General features: G+C 41.7%; 1 protein-coding gene across 1 annotated transcript; it reads right to left on the bottom strand.

The window, feature by feature from the left end:
* Positions 1 to 1,549: 1,549 nt before the first annotated feature.
* On the bottom strand, positions 1,550 to 15,835 carry eapp (e2f-associated phosphoprotein). Its single transcript, XM_073061550.1, has 6 exons — positions 15,729 to 15,835; positions 11,246 to 11,424; positions 8,326 to 8,430; positions 6,703 to 6,829; positions 4,480 to 4,593; positions 1,550 to 2,903 (listed from the first exon to the last, which is right to left on the bottom strand). The coding sequence occupies exons 1-6, from the start codon at positions 15,794 to 15,796 to the stop codon at positions 2,627 to 2,629; spliced, it is 870 nt and encodes a 289-aa protein (XP_072917651.1). The 5' UTR covers positions 15,797 to 15,835; the 3' UTR covers positions 1,550 to 2,626.
* Positions 15,836 to 18,744: the final 2,909 nt, after the last annotated feature.

Below are 18,744 nucleotides of genomic sequence, written 5' to 3'. Positions count from 1 at the left end.
CTCTAGGCTTCAGTTTAAAATGCTGTTCAAATTCATTTTGTGGAACGACAAACAGCTGAGCTAGTGTCCAATTCCATTTTAATTTGCCGTTCACTTTGGGCATAAACCATATTGCTTGTCTATTGTTAATTCTCACACTGTAAAATCACAATGAAATGGGACTTCCCTTATAAAATCTAAAGTGTTCTGCAATCAACAATGGTGTTGGTTCAAAGTGTTCTTCCATCATTTCTGCAATGCATATTTCTGCTGGTTTGGTTGGAGCAGTTAAACTTTGAAGCAAACTTTTTTCCTTTAAACCCAATTGCACTTAGCAAAATTGGTATTCATTCTCATTAGTTATTATTTGCTTCAAAATACTCTTCCAATAGCTCAGTATACACAAGCCAATTAGCTGTTGTGTAATCAAACCTGCCAATCATTCTTCTGCAGCTAGCCATTTGATTTTTTTCTTAATGATTAATACTCAGTACTCACTCCTTATGAACTCTGAATTCTTCTGTTTAGTCTTTTATTTTAAAAATGCAATGTCTCACCACGTACCGATCTGCTTCTTTTAGACTTGACTGTTTCTCACAGCTTTTTATTTCTAACATCTTGCTCTGCTTTAATAGGGTGGTAACCATCTTGGGCTCATTTTAAAAATACCATGTCACCAACATAGAACATAATAGTACAGCACATTACAGGCCCTTTGGCCCACAATGTTGTGCCAACTCTCAAACCCTGCCTCCCATATAACCCCCCACCTTAAATTCCTCCATATACTTGTCTAGTAGTCTCTTAAACTTCACTAGTGTTTCTGCCTCCACCACTGACTCGGGCAGTGCATTCCATGCACCAACCACTGAGTGAAAAACCTTCCTCTAATATCCCCCTTGAACTTCCCTCCCCTTACCTTAAAGCCATGTCCTCTTGTACTGAGCAGTGGTGCCCTGGGGAAGAGGCGCTGGCTGTCCACTCTGTCTATTCCTCTTAATATCTTGTACACCTCTATCATGTCTCCTCTCATCCTCCTCCTCTCTAAAGAGTAAAGCCCTAGCTCCCTTAATCTCTGATCATAATCCATACTCTCTAAACCAGGCAGCATCCTGGTAAATCTCCTTTGTACCCTTTCCAATGCTTCCACATCCTTCCTATAGTGAGGCGACCAGAACTGAACACAGTACTCCAAGTGTGGCCTAACTAGAGTTTTATAGAGCTGCATCATTACATTGTGTCTCTTAAACTCTATCCCTCGACTTATGAAAGCTAACACCCCATAAGCTTTCTTAACTACCTTATCTACTTGTGAAGCAACTTTCAGTGATCTGTGGACATGTACCCCCAGATCCCTCTGCTCCTCCACACTAACAAGTAACCTGCCATTTACATTGTACTCTGCCTTGGAGTTTGTCCTTCCAAAGTGTACCACCTCACACTTCTCCGGGTTGAACTCCATCTGCCACTTCTCAGCCCACTTCTGCATCCTATCAATGTCTCTCCGCAACCTTCGACAATTCACCAATGTTATATTTTGTAACTTCAAAGAAATACGAGAGTCCAGGAATATGGGTCCAGTTTGAGTTTACTTTGAGGGAGCACATATCACATGATGTTGTTTGCAATTAATGCATTTTTACACATAACCAGTAATTAATGAAATGACAAGAATGATTAATGAAACAACACATAAACACAAGATTACTCATTAAAATATTAAATACACAAAAGGATTAATGTTTGATTGGCCTGGGCTTATACTTGCTGGATTTTTAAAGAATGGGGGGAGTGGGGAAAATCACATTGAAACCCAGTGGATGTGGAGGATGTTTCCTATAGTGGGGGTGAACAGGCCATTCCTATAGAGATGAGGAATTTCTTTAGCCAGAAGGTGGTGAATCATTGCTACTGATGGCTGTGGAGGGACTAGGATTACAGGGAGAAGGCAGGAGAATAGGGTTGAGAAGGCAAATATATCGGCCAAGATGGATCCGAGCAGACTGGATGGGCCAAATTCTGCTCCTCTAACTTGTTTCTAGCAGCCTTTCTTCAATCCCGACCTTCAGAGCTGTCTGGAGTTTGTAGTATGTCTTGCTTACGGAAACTCGGGGAAATAGATAGACATACATTTAAATCCTGCATATTGTGTGTATATATAGTCTAAGTCCAAGTCGGTCAGGAGATACAAAATAAGTAAATTGGGCCTGCAGTCAATGGATTTGAAGGAAATTAACAATAACTTCCTTTATTTTCTGTTCCTGTCTACACTTAGTAAGGTATCCAAGATCTTTGAAAACCTACGATCATTAACTTAATGAAGATTTACCACAGTGATTTGGTTCAATTTGAAAACTTCCAATCTTGCCCTCTCTGTTGCCAAGCTACACAGTTTTCTTAGCCTCCCACTCCAGATCAATATTTTAGCAAAAATTTAACATGCCACTAATCAAAATAAGCGAGCCAATATGGAAGACATGGTGTCTGTGTCATGAAGCCGAGTACCCATCTTGAGTCTACACGCATCTCAGCTGAAAGTGGCTGTATCATACTGATTGATACTACTGGAACAGTTAACTACTCCATTGCAGAGGTGGATGGACTCAGTAAATCAACAGGACTTTTAAAAAAAAAAGTATTTGTGACATTAACAATGGCTGGCCAGAACATTAAAGAAATGATACACTTCATCTTTGTCAAAAACAGCTACTTCCACTGAACACTCTGCACAGCGCACTGGATGATATATTTCCCCCTCATCTTGTTTTGAACCGACAGAGGTATCTTCACTGGGATATTTCACCTTCTTGCACCTGTTTTTTCTCTTCCTGTTTGAAGGATTCTTGTACCGGAGAATTTCTCCTCTATTAATGATACAATTCATCACAAACATAGCTCTGTACTGCTCCTTGTACAAGTCGTGCCTAAAAGAAAAAGAATATTTATAAAAGGACATTCCTCTTCATGTAAACCAAATGATTTAAGTATTGTGGTATTCAACTAAAAATTGTGCTCTGTTGAATGAACACATAAATAGCAAAGGGTGGTGATAGGGGTAGAGGATGAATGGCCAGAGCTGTGTGTCTACATCAATAGTTGAGTTCACCCTCCTGATTTAAAACTCACAATATGAAATACAATGCATAAGCAATGGCAGGGTTGTTGAACCATAGGTAAATTTTAAACAATACTTCTCTTAAATCTGTAATGGTCAGTCTCCAAATAACATTTAAAACATAATTGCCTTTATTTGAAATGGTTCCAACATTCAGGTCTCAATGATACCTAAGATACCTGTAATTCCCTGGTCATTTATTCTTATCACATTCCCATTTACCAGCGCTTTCCTTGCCCTACTGTCCTGTTTATTATTTATTGTAATGCCTGCACTGCTTTTGTGCACTTTATGTAGTCTAGTGTAGCTTCCTCTGTGTTTTTTTTTTTACGTAGTTCAGTCTAGTTTTTTGTACTGTGTCGTGTAACACCATGGTCCTGAAAAACGTTGACTCATTTTTACTATGTACCAGCAGTTATGGTCAAAATGACAATAAAAATTGACTTGACTTTCCCATATTACTGCAAATTTTCAACTCTGACTTTGTCACCTCTTACTACCAGTTAGAGCCAGAATTCACTTATACTTAACACCTAGTCTACTGTATTCAGTAGACTGCTCTCCTTTGGGAAAAATAAAAAACAGATTGCACCTGCAGACTGCAGGAGTGACTCTGAACTTCCAGTTGCCTGCCACTTTAATTCTCTATCTTATTCCATTCTAGGTCAATGAATTACAACTTATCTTCCATGTGAGCATATTGCACCCTCATGAACTTTCTCAACTTCTGGTAACTTTCTCATTCTTTGTATCATAACTTCCCATTTGTCACCTATCCATCCGTGACTTGTTTTTTCTTTTTAATAGTGTAACCTGCTCTTCTAGGCATGTCTGCTATAATCAACATGAGATACAGGAGCAGAATTGGGTTTTTAATTGCCACATTAATCCACCTGATCACATCCTGACATGTTCTTTGTTCTATCCGTCTCTACTTTTTTTGCTACTGTAAACTATATCACATTCCACAGATGCTGCCTAACCTGCTGAGTGTCTTCAACATTTTTATCTCACTTTAGAATTCAAACATCTACAGTGCCTGCCATCTAACCTCAAACAACAAAAAAAATCAACCACAGCATTTACACACACACACACAGAGAATGTTGACATTTGAATGGTTATTCCCTGATGGTGCTGATTGCTGAGGTTACTGTGTCTGCATAAGCAAAGGAGACTGAAATCATTTGATCAATGCCACATCAGGACCTTTTAGTGCTGATAAGCAATATCTAAGAGTCCGGGTGGCTCTCTTGTTAGTGTAGCAGTCCTGCCATCCCATTTGTGACCAATGAACTCAATATTGCCCTTGGACTAACGTGAACACAAAATTATGGCCAAAAGGTTCAGGCCCACTAACGTACACGTTAACTGCTGCTGCTTACCGTTGGCAGTCCAGACACAGAGTTGTCATACAAGATGGGCAGTTCAAAACTGCATCACTGCTAGGAACTGGTAGAGATTCTGACATGTTTGGTTGCTTATTAAGTCCACGATACCTACAAAATAAATAATAAGAGATATGTTGCCCCTGAGGTTTTAACAGATTTACAACTGAATTACATATTGTGGGATAGAGAAGGTAGATAATGTAGTTGATGCAATCGAATGAGTTCCAAAGGATACTTTAATGGGATATCACAGGGTATTCAAGTTCAGGACAGTTGGTCAGGTAATTGAAATGGATAACAACTTTGCCTGCAGCTCATGTGAGTTCAAGATAGTTATTTGTAAAGGACAGAGTTCCACCAGATCAACTCTGGGAACAGAGTTACAATTTTTATGCATAACTTGGCTTGAATACAGTAAGCCCTCCATACCCGCGGGTTCAACCAACCACGGATCCAAAATATTCAGGAAAAAAATTCCAGAAAGTTCCAAAAAGCAAAACTTGAATTTGCCGTGCACCGAGCACTAAGCGAATGAAGTGATGTGTAGGCATACCCTGCTCTAGCCTCCTGCCATTTCACAGATCCTCAGTCACTCCCCAGCGCTCATTGTTTGAGCATTGTTCGCCTCACGTCTTGTTCGTTCGCTACTTGTGTTGTGAGTGAGAGGAGGGAGTTTAAGGCTAGTAAGGGATGGCTGGCTAGCTATGGAAAGTGCTACAGCCTCAAGAACTTAAAGATCATGGAGAATGGGCATCGGCTGATGCTGAGGCAGCATCAGTGTTCCCAGAAGAGCTACAATGGTTGCGTTTGTACTGAATATGTACAGGGTTTTTTTCTTGTCATTATTCCCTAAACAATACAGTATAACAACTATTTACATAGCATTTAAATTGAATTATGTACTATAAGTAATCTAGAGATCATTTAAAGTATACGGGAGGATGTGCGCAGGTTATATGCAAATACTACGCCATTTTATAAGGGACTTGAGCATCCGTGGATTTTGGTATCTGCAGGGGGTCCTGTAACCAATCCCCCGCAGATACCGAGGGATGACTGTAATGTCTAAAACCAATAGGTTTAGAAATGTGAAACAAATCTACTTATAGTGAGCAGAAAACCTTCAACTTCGATACAAGGCAGTTACCAACAAATCAAATGGGATATTTAGAAGAAACAACTTTAGCAAGAGTGGTGAGAATGTAGAAATTGCACAGAACTGAGGTGAGCAGAGACAGATTTAAACAGAGCTTAGATAAACACAAAGGGAACAGACAGCAAAGCTGAAAATGTTAGATGAGGAACAAATAAATTCAACTATTCAACTTTGTATCAAATTTGTTTCATACACATTTGGTTTATCATGTCAGTTTCAATTCTTAGAATAATCCCATCAATTTTATTAATTCATTTACTTCTGTGTAACATGAACTTACTCCTAAATCACATGCCCACCACTCACTCATCTACAACTGAACTACACTGGGAGATCTTTACTGACAGCCCACATAGCTTTGTGATGCAGAACACTGGAGGCAACTTGTACAGTTGTGCCTTTTAAACAATCACAACAAAATTTGACAGATATAGAACAAAGGGCCATAAATATACATTTTATCCAATTATATAACATTAATAAGTCTGGCGACATCTGCCTATAAATGTTTTAATTAATTAGCTTTGTGACATGATTTATTTGAGGTAGTGCTCTTAAATATTCTTATGAATCCTGCTTTTTCCACATAACTCTGCTCTTATTAAAATTAGCAAGGTTTTTTTTTTAAATCGGTGACAAATTTGGTATAAAGCAAACTGAGCACCAATACTTACCTCCACTGTTCAGATTTCTGTAACCTTTGCGATCTGGACCCATTACCAGTTATGTTCGTACAACAGATCCATGCTAAGACTAATGCTCACAAATTTTTCTGGGCCAGTGTCCCAAAATAACAACGAAACTGGATACCAATATGATGACAGTAGAATTCAATCTTAGAACAAGTACCAGATGTAAAAGATATTCCAAACTCCAGTCACCTGGTTCTACTGAAATCAGCAGGATGCTGGAGAGCAGAACTAAGCAGGGATAACAAAGTTTACAACTTGGTTCCTAACTTGATTTTGGCTATTAAGTCAAAGCTGTTGAAATCTAACTCAGAAACTACATTTGTACAACCTAGAAGCTCCAATGGTTTGAGAATACAGTTTAACACTCACCCTCTCCTCTGCATGTCAACCCAGGCCTGGTCGCGGTCGTCTTGATCTGGGTCGTACAACAGCTCGTCATTTGTCAGGACCTTTTGCCTCTGCCTCTTCTTGTGTTTATCCTGTGAACAGCCTCCTTCTGCAAGGACAACCATAGCAGTTAAAGCCATTTTCAAAGAGTAAATTGTGCACAAACCCTCACAAATTTGCAGTAAACGAAAACCAACTTTAACAAAATAGCTCTCATTTGCAAAATAAAGCATTATAGAATATAGAACACTACAGCACAGGCCCTTCAGCCCACAATATTATGCTGACTTTTAAGATCAATCTAATCCTTCTCTCCTGCATATCCCTCCATTTATCTATTGTCCACATGCATATCTAACTGTTTCCTAAATGCCCTTAATATATCTTCCGGCAGGGTGTTACATGCATTCACTCACCATTCTCTGTGTAAAAAATACTTAACTCTGACATCCCCTTATACTTTCTTCCAACAACCTTAAAATTATGCCCCCCTGGTATTAGCCATTTCTGTCCTGGGTAAAATTCCACTCGATCTATGCCTCTTATACACCACTATCAAGTCACCTCTCTTTCTCCTTCACTTCAAAGAGAAAAGCCCTAGCTTGCTCAACCTATCTTTATAACTCACACTTTCTAATCCAGACAGCATTTAAATAAATCTCCCCTGCATCCTCTCTAAAGCTTCCAGGTTTCCAGGACATTACCTGACCTCTTAGTATGTATTTTAAGTACAGAGTGAGAATATTACCAACATGGAATGTGAATCGTGTGAAACCAATAACCCCCTGTTCCTTCTCTTCCAATGAATAGGTTACTTCTCCCTTGCTCATGTCACAGAAACAGTGCTCTTGGAGCCTTGCTGATGATTAATCTTTGCACTGCCCTTGAGAGTGGGCTATTAGCCTGCAAAGCCACTTGCAAGTGCTTAACTCACTGCAAAGGGTTGTGGACTCAGCCAGCTCTATCAGGGCACAAACCTCCTATCAAGGACATCTTCCAACAAGCGGTGCCACAGGAAGTTGACATCCATCACTAAGGACACTCTCTGTCTTGGACATGCCCTCTTCTCATTACTGCCATCAGGGAGGTGGTCAGAAACTGAAGACCCACACTCAATATTTTAGGAACAATTTTGTCCCCACTGCCATCAGATTTCTGAACAGTCAATGAACACATGAACACCACCTCGCTATTTTTCTTTTGCACAATTTATCTATTTATTTATAACTTAAGTTTTATGTTTTGCACTGTATAGCTGCCACAAAACAAGAAGTACAAATTTCACAACATGTCAGTGATAATAACTGATTCTGTCTAGAAACTAATTTTTGCAGAAGGGGTCCTTGTAAAATTATCATAGGGTTGGAAACCGTAGTCAAGTTTGCTTTATTCAGCATGACGCTGAAGCCACTGGAGGTGCTCAGGGCACCAATAATAAACCACTCTCACAAGTCAGAAAGTTCGAGGGACCTCAGCATGCACTGAATCTTTTCCCAAGGTCCCTGAAAGAGCTGATTTGTGACTATCACAGTTCCCCTAGTCAACATCATTCTACACATTCTCCAACTGCAAATAAGGGACCGGAACAAGTGAAGTACTTCCCACCTTGCTCATCTTCTCCCTCCGAGTCCGAGTCAAAGTAAACTTCGTTATAGTACTGTTGCTGGGGAGCTGCTTGTGACTGGGAGCTTACAACACTGGAGGAAGCACCTGATGAAAGACCAAAGAGATTAACAGCAAAATATTGTAAAAATGCCTTTTGAGAGACAAAATACTAGTCTGCAAGGCATGGAGCATTGAGAGAACTGAAAGTCACAGGATTGGTACAGTGACTATCAAATAAAGAACAAAGCTCCATCTGGAACTGCCCCAACATGGGTTAGTGACAGTAAAACTCCATGTACATTGTCCCTTAAAACACATACAAGGCAGGTATAACTCAGTTTAGATTCAATACACCCTTTACATAGTACCATAGAGCAGGTACCACACAAGTGCAGTAAAACATAGCTAAAACTGCAATCAGGGAAGGGAACTGTAACTTGACAAATATCCCACAGTAATTCTTTTTTGCATATTCATATTGCTATTTATTTGCAATTGGTGCAAAACTTGGAAGAGTTTTCTCCCTCCACCCCTCTGTGGTTACAAGATACCAATCCAGGTGCTTCAAAGTTGAGTGAAGAGCCAATGAAATGGTAACACATCTCCTCCACACTCCCGATCAGCGCTGGTGTACCATGGGGCAATGTGCTTAGTCCCCTGCTCTACTCACTTTATGATTCTCTGGCTAAGTACAGCTCCAATGGAGTAATTAAGTTTGCTAAAGACACCACCACTGTTGGCTGAATCAAAGGTGGTGACAACTTGGCATATAGGAGGGGAGAATGAAAATCTGGTTGAGTGGTGCCACAACAATGACCTCTCACTCAACATCAGCAAAACCAAAGAGCTGATCATCGAGTAGGAGGAAGAGGCCAGAGGTCCATGAGCCTCATTACGGAATGGCTTAAAATTCCTTGGCGTCAACGTATCAGAGAATCTGTCCTGGGACCAGCAGGTGACATCACAAAGAAAGCACGACAGTACCTCTATTTTCTTGAGGCTTCTGAAGATTTGGCATGCCACCAAATACTTTTGCAAACTTACAAACACAATGGTTGCATGAGGGTCTGGTATGGATACAACGTTACCCAGGAATCGAGAAGTCTATAGCAAGTGATGGATACAGGCCAGTCCATCACAGGCAAAGCCCTCCCCATCACTGAGCTCATTTACGTGCTGTGCTGCCACAAGAAACCCACTATCCAGGCCACGCTCGCTTCTCACTGCTAATATTGTGCAGGTGATACAAAAGCCTGCGGTTCCACAACACTGGCACCAGGAACAGTTATTATTCTGCAACCATCAGATGTCTGAATTGGCATGGATAACTTCATTCAATGACACCACCCTCCCTTTTTGATCTCTCTCTCTCTCCATCTCTAGAGGCCGATTGACTTTTATAAACCTATCGATTCCCACGGTTATCTTGACTCTACCTCTTCCCACCCAGTCTCCTGTAAAACTGCCATTCCCTTTTCTCAGTTCCTTTGTCTCCACTGCATCTCCTCCCAGATGAGGCTTTCCCTTTCAGAACATCAGAGATGTCCTCCTCCTTCAATGAACGGGGCTGCCCTTCCTTCACCATTGATGCTGTCCTCACCTACATCTCCCCCATTTCCGTAGCATCCACACTCATCCCAACTTCCCTCCGCCTTGACGGTGATAGAATTCCTACCACCCCATGAGCCTCTGCATTCAGCACATCATTCAGTGCAACTTCGCCACCTCCAAAGGGATCCTACCACCAAACTCATCTTTACTCCACCCCCATCGCTCCCTCTGTGATTCCTGTGTCCATCTGTCCTTCCTGACTAACCTCCCTCCCAGCATTTATCCCTGCAAGCAGACAAATTGCTACCCCTGCCCATTCACCTCCTCCCTTGCCTCCATTCAGGGCCCCAGACAACCCTTCACCTGCGAATCTGCTGGGGTCGTCTGCAGTGTCTGGTGCTCCTGATGCAGCCTCCCCTACATTGGTGAGACCTGTCGTAAATTGGGGGATTGCTTCATCGAGCACTTCTGTGGCCAAACATTTTAATTCCTATTCCTGTTCCAACATGTTGGCCCACGGCCTCCTCTTGTCCCACAGTGGAGTGGAGGAGAAACACCTTATATTCTGTCTGGGCAGCCTCCAATCTGATGTAATGAATACTGCATTCTCCTTCAGGTTTAAAAAAAAATCCCTCCCCCCCTTCTTCTATTCCCCTTTCTGGACTCTTCCCTCTTCTCATCTCCTATTACCTCCCCCTGGTGCCCCTCCTCCTTACCTTCCTCCCATGGTCCACTCTCCTTTCCTATCAGATTCCTTCCTCTCCAGCCCTTTACTCATTCACCCTCCTGGCTTCACCCATCACCTTCTTACTATCCTCCTTCCCCTCCCCCATTCAGGCATCTTACCCCCTTCCTTTCCAGTCTTGATAAAGGGTTTCTGCCTGGAATGTTGACTGTTTGTTCAGTTCCATAGATGCTGCCTGACCTACTGCACTCCTCCGGCATTTCGCGCATATACATTAACTTCAAACACTACTACCCTGAACTGATTCTACAACTTTTTGAGGACTTTGTATAATTCATGCCCTTATTTGCAATTTCTCTTCTTTTGCACACTGGTTGCTTGTCACTCTGTGTGTAGTTTTTGTCAAATTCTATCGTATTTCTATTTCCCTGTAAATGTCCACAAGAAAATGAGCCTCGAGGTACATGGTAACAGATAGATACTTTGATAATAAATTTACTTTGAACTTTGAAACTTAGAGTTTGATACCAGTGAATCTCATCCACACCTTTAGTTTCATCTGTAATATTCATGAAGTTAATTAATTGACTAAACATCTATTTACTCTTTAGAAATCCATCACTGGGGTTATATTCAGTAAAACTAGAGACACAGTAATTTTAGGAGAAACATTCCTAAACATACCTTCAGGAACGAGCGACCAGCTCCCCTCAATAACCTTCATGGTGGAATCCAACTCTGCTGCCATCTCTTTCTCAAATTCATCATCGCTGGATTCACTTTCACCCGTTAAACACTCCCTGATCAGTTTGCGCTTGCGTTCAGGCGTGCCGTGGAGTAGAACGTCCAACTCATCCTCAGAACTGGAAGGAGGAGACAAAGCTTTCATCTTCATTTAAAACAAGGCTTCTGAAACATGCTGCTTCAAACGTGACAAGTTCTAATAACACTGATGGATGGTCACAGACTACGCTTTTGGCTCATTGAACCTACACTGACTCCTATGGAACAATCACATTAGACTGCTGTACACCGGCAACTTGTTCTCTTTCTCATTCCCGTCACCTTTCCTTTGAATCCTTGTTTTCGCCATTAAACTACATTCAGGAAGAATAGAGAGAACCTTTTCAACTTCACCAACCATGCTGACATTGCAAAAACAGTATCTATTATTTGACTGAGGAACAGAGTGACCAGAGAGTAACAGTTGGTGCTTTGGCTTCAAAATCTATGGCCATGCCATTGAGTATTTAAAACTTATTTAGCCAAATACCAAACTGCATTCTAATTTTTATTTCTCTCTCTTTTTGCTGAGACAGTTCTTTGTGGAGTTTAAACTCCAGATCTTTTTAATGATTTAAAAAGTGAGAGAGCCTTCAGGACTTTCTGTGGAGCCTGAGATTGTTTGGGTTTTAGGCACTTGGCAAAGGGCAATAAAAAGAAGTTAGGTTTAAGTGTGAGTGAGACAGAGTTAGAGTGGGAAACAAGATCCTTTGGCAAGGAGAGATGGAGGCCAGGTTTCTCTTGCTTTTTCTATTCGTGCCCAGCTAGAGTACTGAGAATAGATCTCAGGTCAGTGGTGTGCTGCTCATGCCAGATGTGGGAGATCTGGGAGGCCTCCAGTCTCTCTGATTGGTACATCTGCGAGAAGTGTATCTGAGTTCACCTCTTTGCAGACCGTGTTAGGGAACTGGAGCTGGAGCCGGATGACCTTCAGCTCATTGAGGAAGCTACAGGGAGGTCGTCACACTCAAGTTGCAGGAGCCAGGTAGTTAGGTGACTCCTGAGAGGAAAAGGGAATAGGCAGATAGTGCAGAATTCGCCTGTGACCATTCCACACGTATACCGCTTTGGATACAGTTGACGTATGACTTACTGGTGGAAAGCCACAGCAACTAGATTTCTGGCTCTGTGGCTAAAAAGCAGGATCTCAAGGTAGCAATCTTTGGATTGTTGCCTCTGCCCAGCGCCAGTGTGAGGAAGAACTGGATTATTTGGTAGATGAATGTGTGGCTGAGGAGTTGGTGCTAGGGGCAGGGTTTCAGAATTGTAGATCTTTGTGATCTCTTTTGGAAGGTATGACCTGTACAAAAGGAGAGGTTACACTGTAACCTGAGGAGGAATCAACATCCTTGTAGGCAAATGGGCTGGAGCTCTTGCAGAGGGTTTTAACTAGTTTGGCAAGGGGAACGAAAGCCGAGTGACAGCTCAGAGGATGGCTCAATAGGCATAAAGACAGTTGCAGTATATAGAGAGGCCGTAAAGAAGGATAGGCTGCAGAAAAGCCATAACTGCAGTCAGTTAAAATGTGTCTATTTTAATGCAAAAAGTATCAATGGGTTTATAAAAGATATCAGTAGATATTCTGTTTCCAGAGATGGAGATAGCGAAATCAAGAAAGGGGAGAGAGGTATTAGAAATGGACCAAGTGAAGTTAAGAGCTGGAGGCAAAGCTGATGAAATTGACTAGCTCAACATGGGTGTAGAAAGCAGCACCAATGCAGTCGTCGATGTAGCGTAGGAAGATTTGGAGAGCAATGCTGGTGTAGGCTTAGAACATGGACTGTTCCACAAAGCTAATGAAAACGCAGGCATAGGGGGACCGTGGGCTACACCTTTGGTTTGAAGGAAGTGTGAAGTTCCACCAGACTTAGGAGAGTGGTGGTGGAGGGGACTAGTTGGGTCTGTTATCCAGAAAGAAGCGAGATGAGGGATAGAAGCGTATCGGGATTGGACATTTTGTGGAAGCAATCACTCTGTTGGGAGCATTCTGTAGACCCCTCCCCCTTTCAATAACAGCAGAGACTCTCTGAGCAGATCAACAGACAGGTTTGGAAAGGTGCAGAGTTATTGTCATGAGTGACTTCAACTTCCCTAATACTGATAGCACCTCCTTAGTGTAAAAGGTTTAGATGGGGTAGAATTTGTTAGTGTGTCCAGGAAGGTTCCCTGACACGATATGTAGACCAGTCCAATAAAGAAGAGGTTACACTGGAGCTGCTACTCAGCCATGTATCTATCTGGTCAGGTGACAGACCTCTCAGAGGACGAGCATTTTAGAGATAGTAACCACAAATCCCCATATCTTACCACAGACTTGGTCAGGGATAGGAGCAGCCAGTATGGGGAAGTATTTAATGGGGAGAAGGTGTATTATGATGCTATTAAGAAGTTGCAGAAGGTTGTAAATCTAGTCAGCTGCATCTTGGGTACTAGCCTACAAAGTACCCAGGACATCTTCAGGGAGCGGTGTCTCAGAAAGGCAGCGTCCATTATTAGGGACCTCCAGCACCCAGGGCATGCCCTTTTCTCACTGTTACCATCAGGTAGGAAGTACAGAAGCCTGAAGGCACACACTCAGTGATTCAGGAACATTCTTCCCCTCTGCCATCCGATTCCTAAATGGGCATTGAATCTTTGGACACTACCTCACTTTTTTTAAAAAAAACAGTATTTCTGTTTCTGCACAGTTTTTTCATCTATTGAATATACATAATTGATTTATTATTATTTTTTTCTCTCTCTGTATTACATTGAACTGCTGCTGCTAAGTTAACAAATTTCACGTGACATGCTGGTGATAATAAACCTGATTCTGATTCTATTAGGTGGGAACTAGGGAGCATAAATTGGGAACAATATACTTAGGGAAATATGGAGATTGTTTCGGGAGCACCTGCATGGGGTTCTGGAGACAGACAAAGGATAGTGGGGAGAAGTAGTCCTGGTTGATAAGAGATGTGGAACATCTAGTCAAGAGAAAGAAATAAGTTTACTTAAGGTTCAGGGAACAAGGATCAGAGAGTTACAAGGTAGTCAAGGAGCTTAAGAATGGACATAGAAGAGCTAGAAGGGGACGTGAGAAGGCCTTGGCAAGTATGATTAAAGAAAACCCCAAGGAGTTCTACACATACATGAAGAACAGGATGAATGATCCAATGAAATTGTAACCACAATACAGTAGTTTAGTGTTCATCATTGAAGGAACAATGTTTTAATTCCAGATTGATTACTTCATTTAAATTATCCCAGCTGTTGCGAGGGGATTCAAACAAATGTTTACAGACCAACAGCCCAAGTCTCTGAATGTTAGTCAGGTGGCTTAACCAATATGCAACAGTACCCCCATTGTAATCTATAAGATTTAAATCTAATTGGAGAAGATTTAAATCTAACCAATCGTAAAATGCTTAAACGTTAACCCATATTCTCTTTTCACAAATGATGCTTAATCTGCTGAACATTTTCCTTTTCTAATATTAATTGTCTACCATTAACATTTTAAAATTTTCATTTATAGTTAATATTAAATCTACTTTTACTGTTTCATTTATTTGACAACAATTAGTACTATCTCAGCCGTCACCACTAGCTAAAGTCCCTGTGGTGACCTTTCTGCTACTGATGAGGAACGATGTTTTTCCTGTGATGGGCAGAGCCCTACCTGTCTAAGTTCAACCACTACAGAAGTTAGGATAACATAAAACTATAAGGGAAAACAAAAATAAAATTAAACCACGAGGGCAGATCCCAATGAGGGGGCAGAAATAGAGAATGAGTCGTGGATGTGACAGGAGATATTTGATGTGAAACATTAATTTGATATGGCTTGAACAGAATATTTGCAGCATTTTAAGCTACCAAAAGGCAAAATGCAAACATATTGTCAAGATAGACCAAAATGAACGTCTTTTGCAATTGTCCGAGAAAAAACTTCTGACAGAATGAATTCTCCTCAAAACGTATAATTGTGATATTGTAATAAACATGGAAACAACTACGAATTAATTTACAGTAAAACTAAGCAGCGTCATGGGGAAATTATTAAACTAGGGACCAGTCAAGAGTGATAAATAAAGAGTGGCAAATTTCCTAGACAGAGTGGGTTCTGTCTAGAGTCATGCGAAACGATGTAAACTTGGGTTCGGCATTCCTACGCTGAATGTCACCCACACGCTGTGACAGCCAGTGAAGTTCAGGACCAAACCTTTCAAGGCCGAACGAAACTGTCCAATCGCTGGAATTACTGAGAGCCTGTGATGGCCAAAAACACTGGCAGGTTACTGGGACGATGTGGCCCTGCCGACCGCACGGTGACGGTGGCTGTACCTGCCTCCCATCCCTGGTCTCACTCCCCTGCCCCTTCCCCCTCCCTCAGTTCCCTCACCTGGACACAGGCTCCTCCTCACTCAGCTCCTCCACCAGGTAAGGATCCTCAAACTCCAGTCCGTTCATCTTCCCAAGCGTCACCAGCGGGCAATACTTCCGGCGCAAAGCGATGACGCAGAGTGGGCGGTTCCTGAGCCCACGTCATTGCGAAAGGGTGATAATGGGGTTTGTGAATCTGAAGAGCCTTAACATGTCCTTACGTTATAATAAATATGTAAATGTTACATGCACCCCTCTTCCTCATTCAGGCCCGATCATTATCCGCCTGCCATTCGGAAAAATGACCATTTATACTTAACACCATATCTTGTATGCCAATCAATTCCCAATCCATGTCAGTATATAACACCTATCTTTTAATTTTTCATTCTAACTTCTAATAAGGTGCTTTATCCGAGGACTTCTGAAAATCTAAATAAGTGGCATTCGCTGGTTTTCCCTCAGCTACTGCACTGGTTATACCCTCACACTACAATCTCCCTTTTGTAAATACATATTGACTTTGTCTAGTTCATTGAAATTTTCTAATTTAACTGCATTTTCATAATTTCCCTTATTAATCTTTGTATTTTTACATATTTGTGAAGCTTTTACAGCTTGCTTTTATATTCCTTGCAGGCTTACTCTCATGTTCTGTCCTGGCTCTTAGTAACTGAAATCTAATCTGTTCCCAATCCTTGAATTTGCTATCTTATTGGACAACTTTATTCAACACCCATTGCCGTATATGAAGGGTCTGAAGCATTGTTGAGGATCCTTACCACCCATCCCATATGTTTTTGACCCACTACTATTGAGATGGAGGTACAGGAGCATTAGGATAGGATGGCGAAAATGGGTAACAGCTTCATCGCCCAGGCCACCACTGAGGTCTGGTCACTAGGACAGCGAGCAGTTTACTGTTTACCTATACTGGGCACTACATGAATTTTGAACTTAATTTCATTAACTTACTTGTGGTAATATTTAGTTTTATGAGCTGTGTGTGCTATGTGTATTGTAGGTGCACTGTGGTCCGGAGGAATGTTGTTTCATTTAGTTGTACAGGCAGACGACAATAAATTTGAACTTAAACTTGTTAACTTTATGGTTGGATTGCTTTTCTTTCTCATTTTTTTAATTGGCTGATTGGCTGCCAGTGACTAGCAGTGTTCAGCAGGGGTCAGTGTTGGGGCCACTTCTTTTTCACATTATATGTCAATGATTTTGGATGATGGAATTTATGTCTTTTTGACCAAGTTTGCAGATGATACAAGGATAGGAAGAAGGGCATGTAGTGTTGAGGAAGTAGAGAGGCTACAGGAGGACTTAGATAGATTGGAGAATGGGCAAAGAAGTGGAAGATGGAATACAATGTCAGGAAGTGTATGGTCATACACTTCAGTAGAAGAAATAAAAATGTAGTCTATTTTCTAAATGGAGAGAAAATTTAAAAATCTGCACGCAAAGGAACCTGTGAGTCTTAGTGTGGGATTCCCTAAGGGTTACCTTGCAGGTTGAGTCAGTGGTGAGGAAGGCAATTGTAATGTTAACATTCGTTTTGAGAGGACTAGAATAGAAAAGCAAAGATACAGTGCATAAGGATTTAGCACTTCATAAGTCAGATTACACTCGGAGTATTGTATCAGTTTTGGGCCCCTCACCTACAAAAACGTGTGATGGCATTGAAGAGGGCCCAGAGAAGATTCACAAGAACGATTCTGGTGTAACTCTTGCTTCAGCCAGCAGCTTAATATAGGGGGTGATAGGCCCCGGCCCAGCCAAACTTAAGAAATCTTGTTTGGGTGGATGCTGCGCGATGTGTCCCCTGTTACAAATCAGTACCCCGAAATAACAAATATGCGATTAAACGATTAAGCTTTATTACACTTACTTTGACTACATGATTAGTAAAGAAACAAAAAAAGAAAAAATGGGCCCAATTTTATTAAACAGTCTTTTGCGCAATGATGGAGCTCACAAATCTGGCCATTCGTCCACCATTGACCTTCTCCGATCGTCGCTGCCCTTCAGACCCTCGCTCCAAGTCCACCCCGTCTGGAGGTCTACCAACTCCCTCCATTCACATCTTCTCTCCTCATCTCTCCCCGGTAAAAGGACCGCAAAATCCTCTCTTTCAGCTCAGAAGAAAGAACAACAGCATTCCTAACCCCATTATCTCTAGTCATAACCCAAACATTGCTGCTACAGAGAATCCATTATATTATCGGTGAAACCCACAGAATGTTACACTGGGAATGAAAGGGTTTAATGTATGAGGACTGTTTGATGGCTCTGGGACTGTATTTTCTGGAGTTTAGAATAATGAGTGGGGATCTCATTGAAACCTTTTGAATACTAAAAGGCCTAGAGAGAGTGGATGGGGAGAGAATATTTTCTAAACTAGGACCAGAGGGCACAGCCTCGGAGAGTGAATCCATTTAGAACAGAGATGAGGAGGAATTTCTTTAGCCAGAGGGTAGTGAATCTGTGGAATTCATTGCCACAGGCTTCTGTGTAGACCAAGTCATGGGGTATATTTAATTCAGAGGCTGATTGGTTCCTGATTAGCCAAGGCATTAAAGGTTATGAGGAGAGTGGGGTTGCCATGAGGGAATGGCAGAGCTGAATGGCCTAATTCTTATGGTCTTATAGCGTTCTCCCATGGTCAACTCTCTTCTATCAAATTCCTTCTTCTCCAGTCCTTTACCTTTCCTACCTACCAACCCCCAGCTTCTTACTTCACGCCCCACCTTCCCTACCCACATGGTTTCACCTATCAGCTTCTAGGTTGAACTTCCCTACCCCCCCATCATCTTGTTCTGGCTTCCTTCCTCTTTCCTTTCAGTCCCGATGAAGGGTCTCGGCCTGAAACGTTGACTGCTTGTTCATTTCCAAAGATACTGCCTGACCTGAGGAGTTCCTCCAGCATTTTGTGTGCGCGTTGTCCTGGATTTCCAGCCTTTGCAGATGCCCATGCGTAGTTGAAATTATCCTGCCATTTGGGTGTATCCCTGCCACCTAATGCAGAGTGC

The sequence above is a fragment of the Hemitrygon akajei genome, chromosome 11, assembly GCF_048418815.1.
Source record: "Hemitrygon akajei chromosome 11, sHemAka1.3, whole genome shotgun sequence".
Classification (NCBI taxonomy): Eukaryota; Metazoa; Chordata; class Chondrichthyes; order Myliobatiformes; family Dasyatidae; genus Hemitrygon; species Hemitrygon akajei.
Note: the sequence above shows the minus strand (reverse complement) of the source record. Positions and strands in the feature narration are given on the sequence as shown.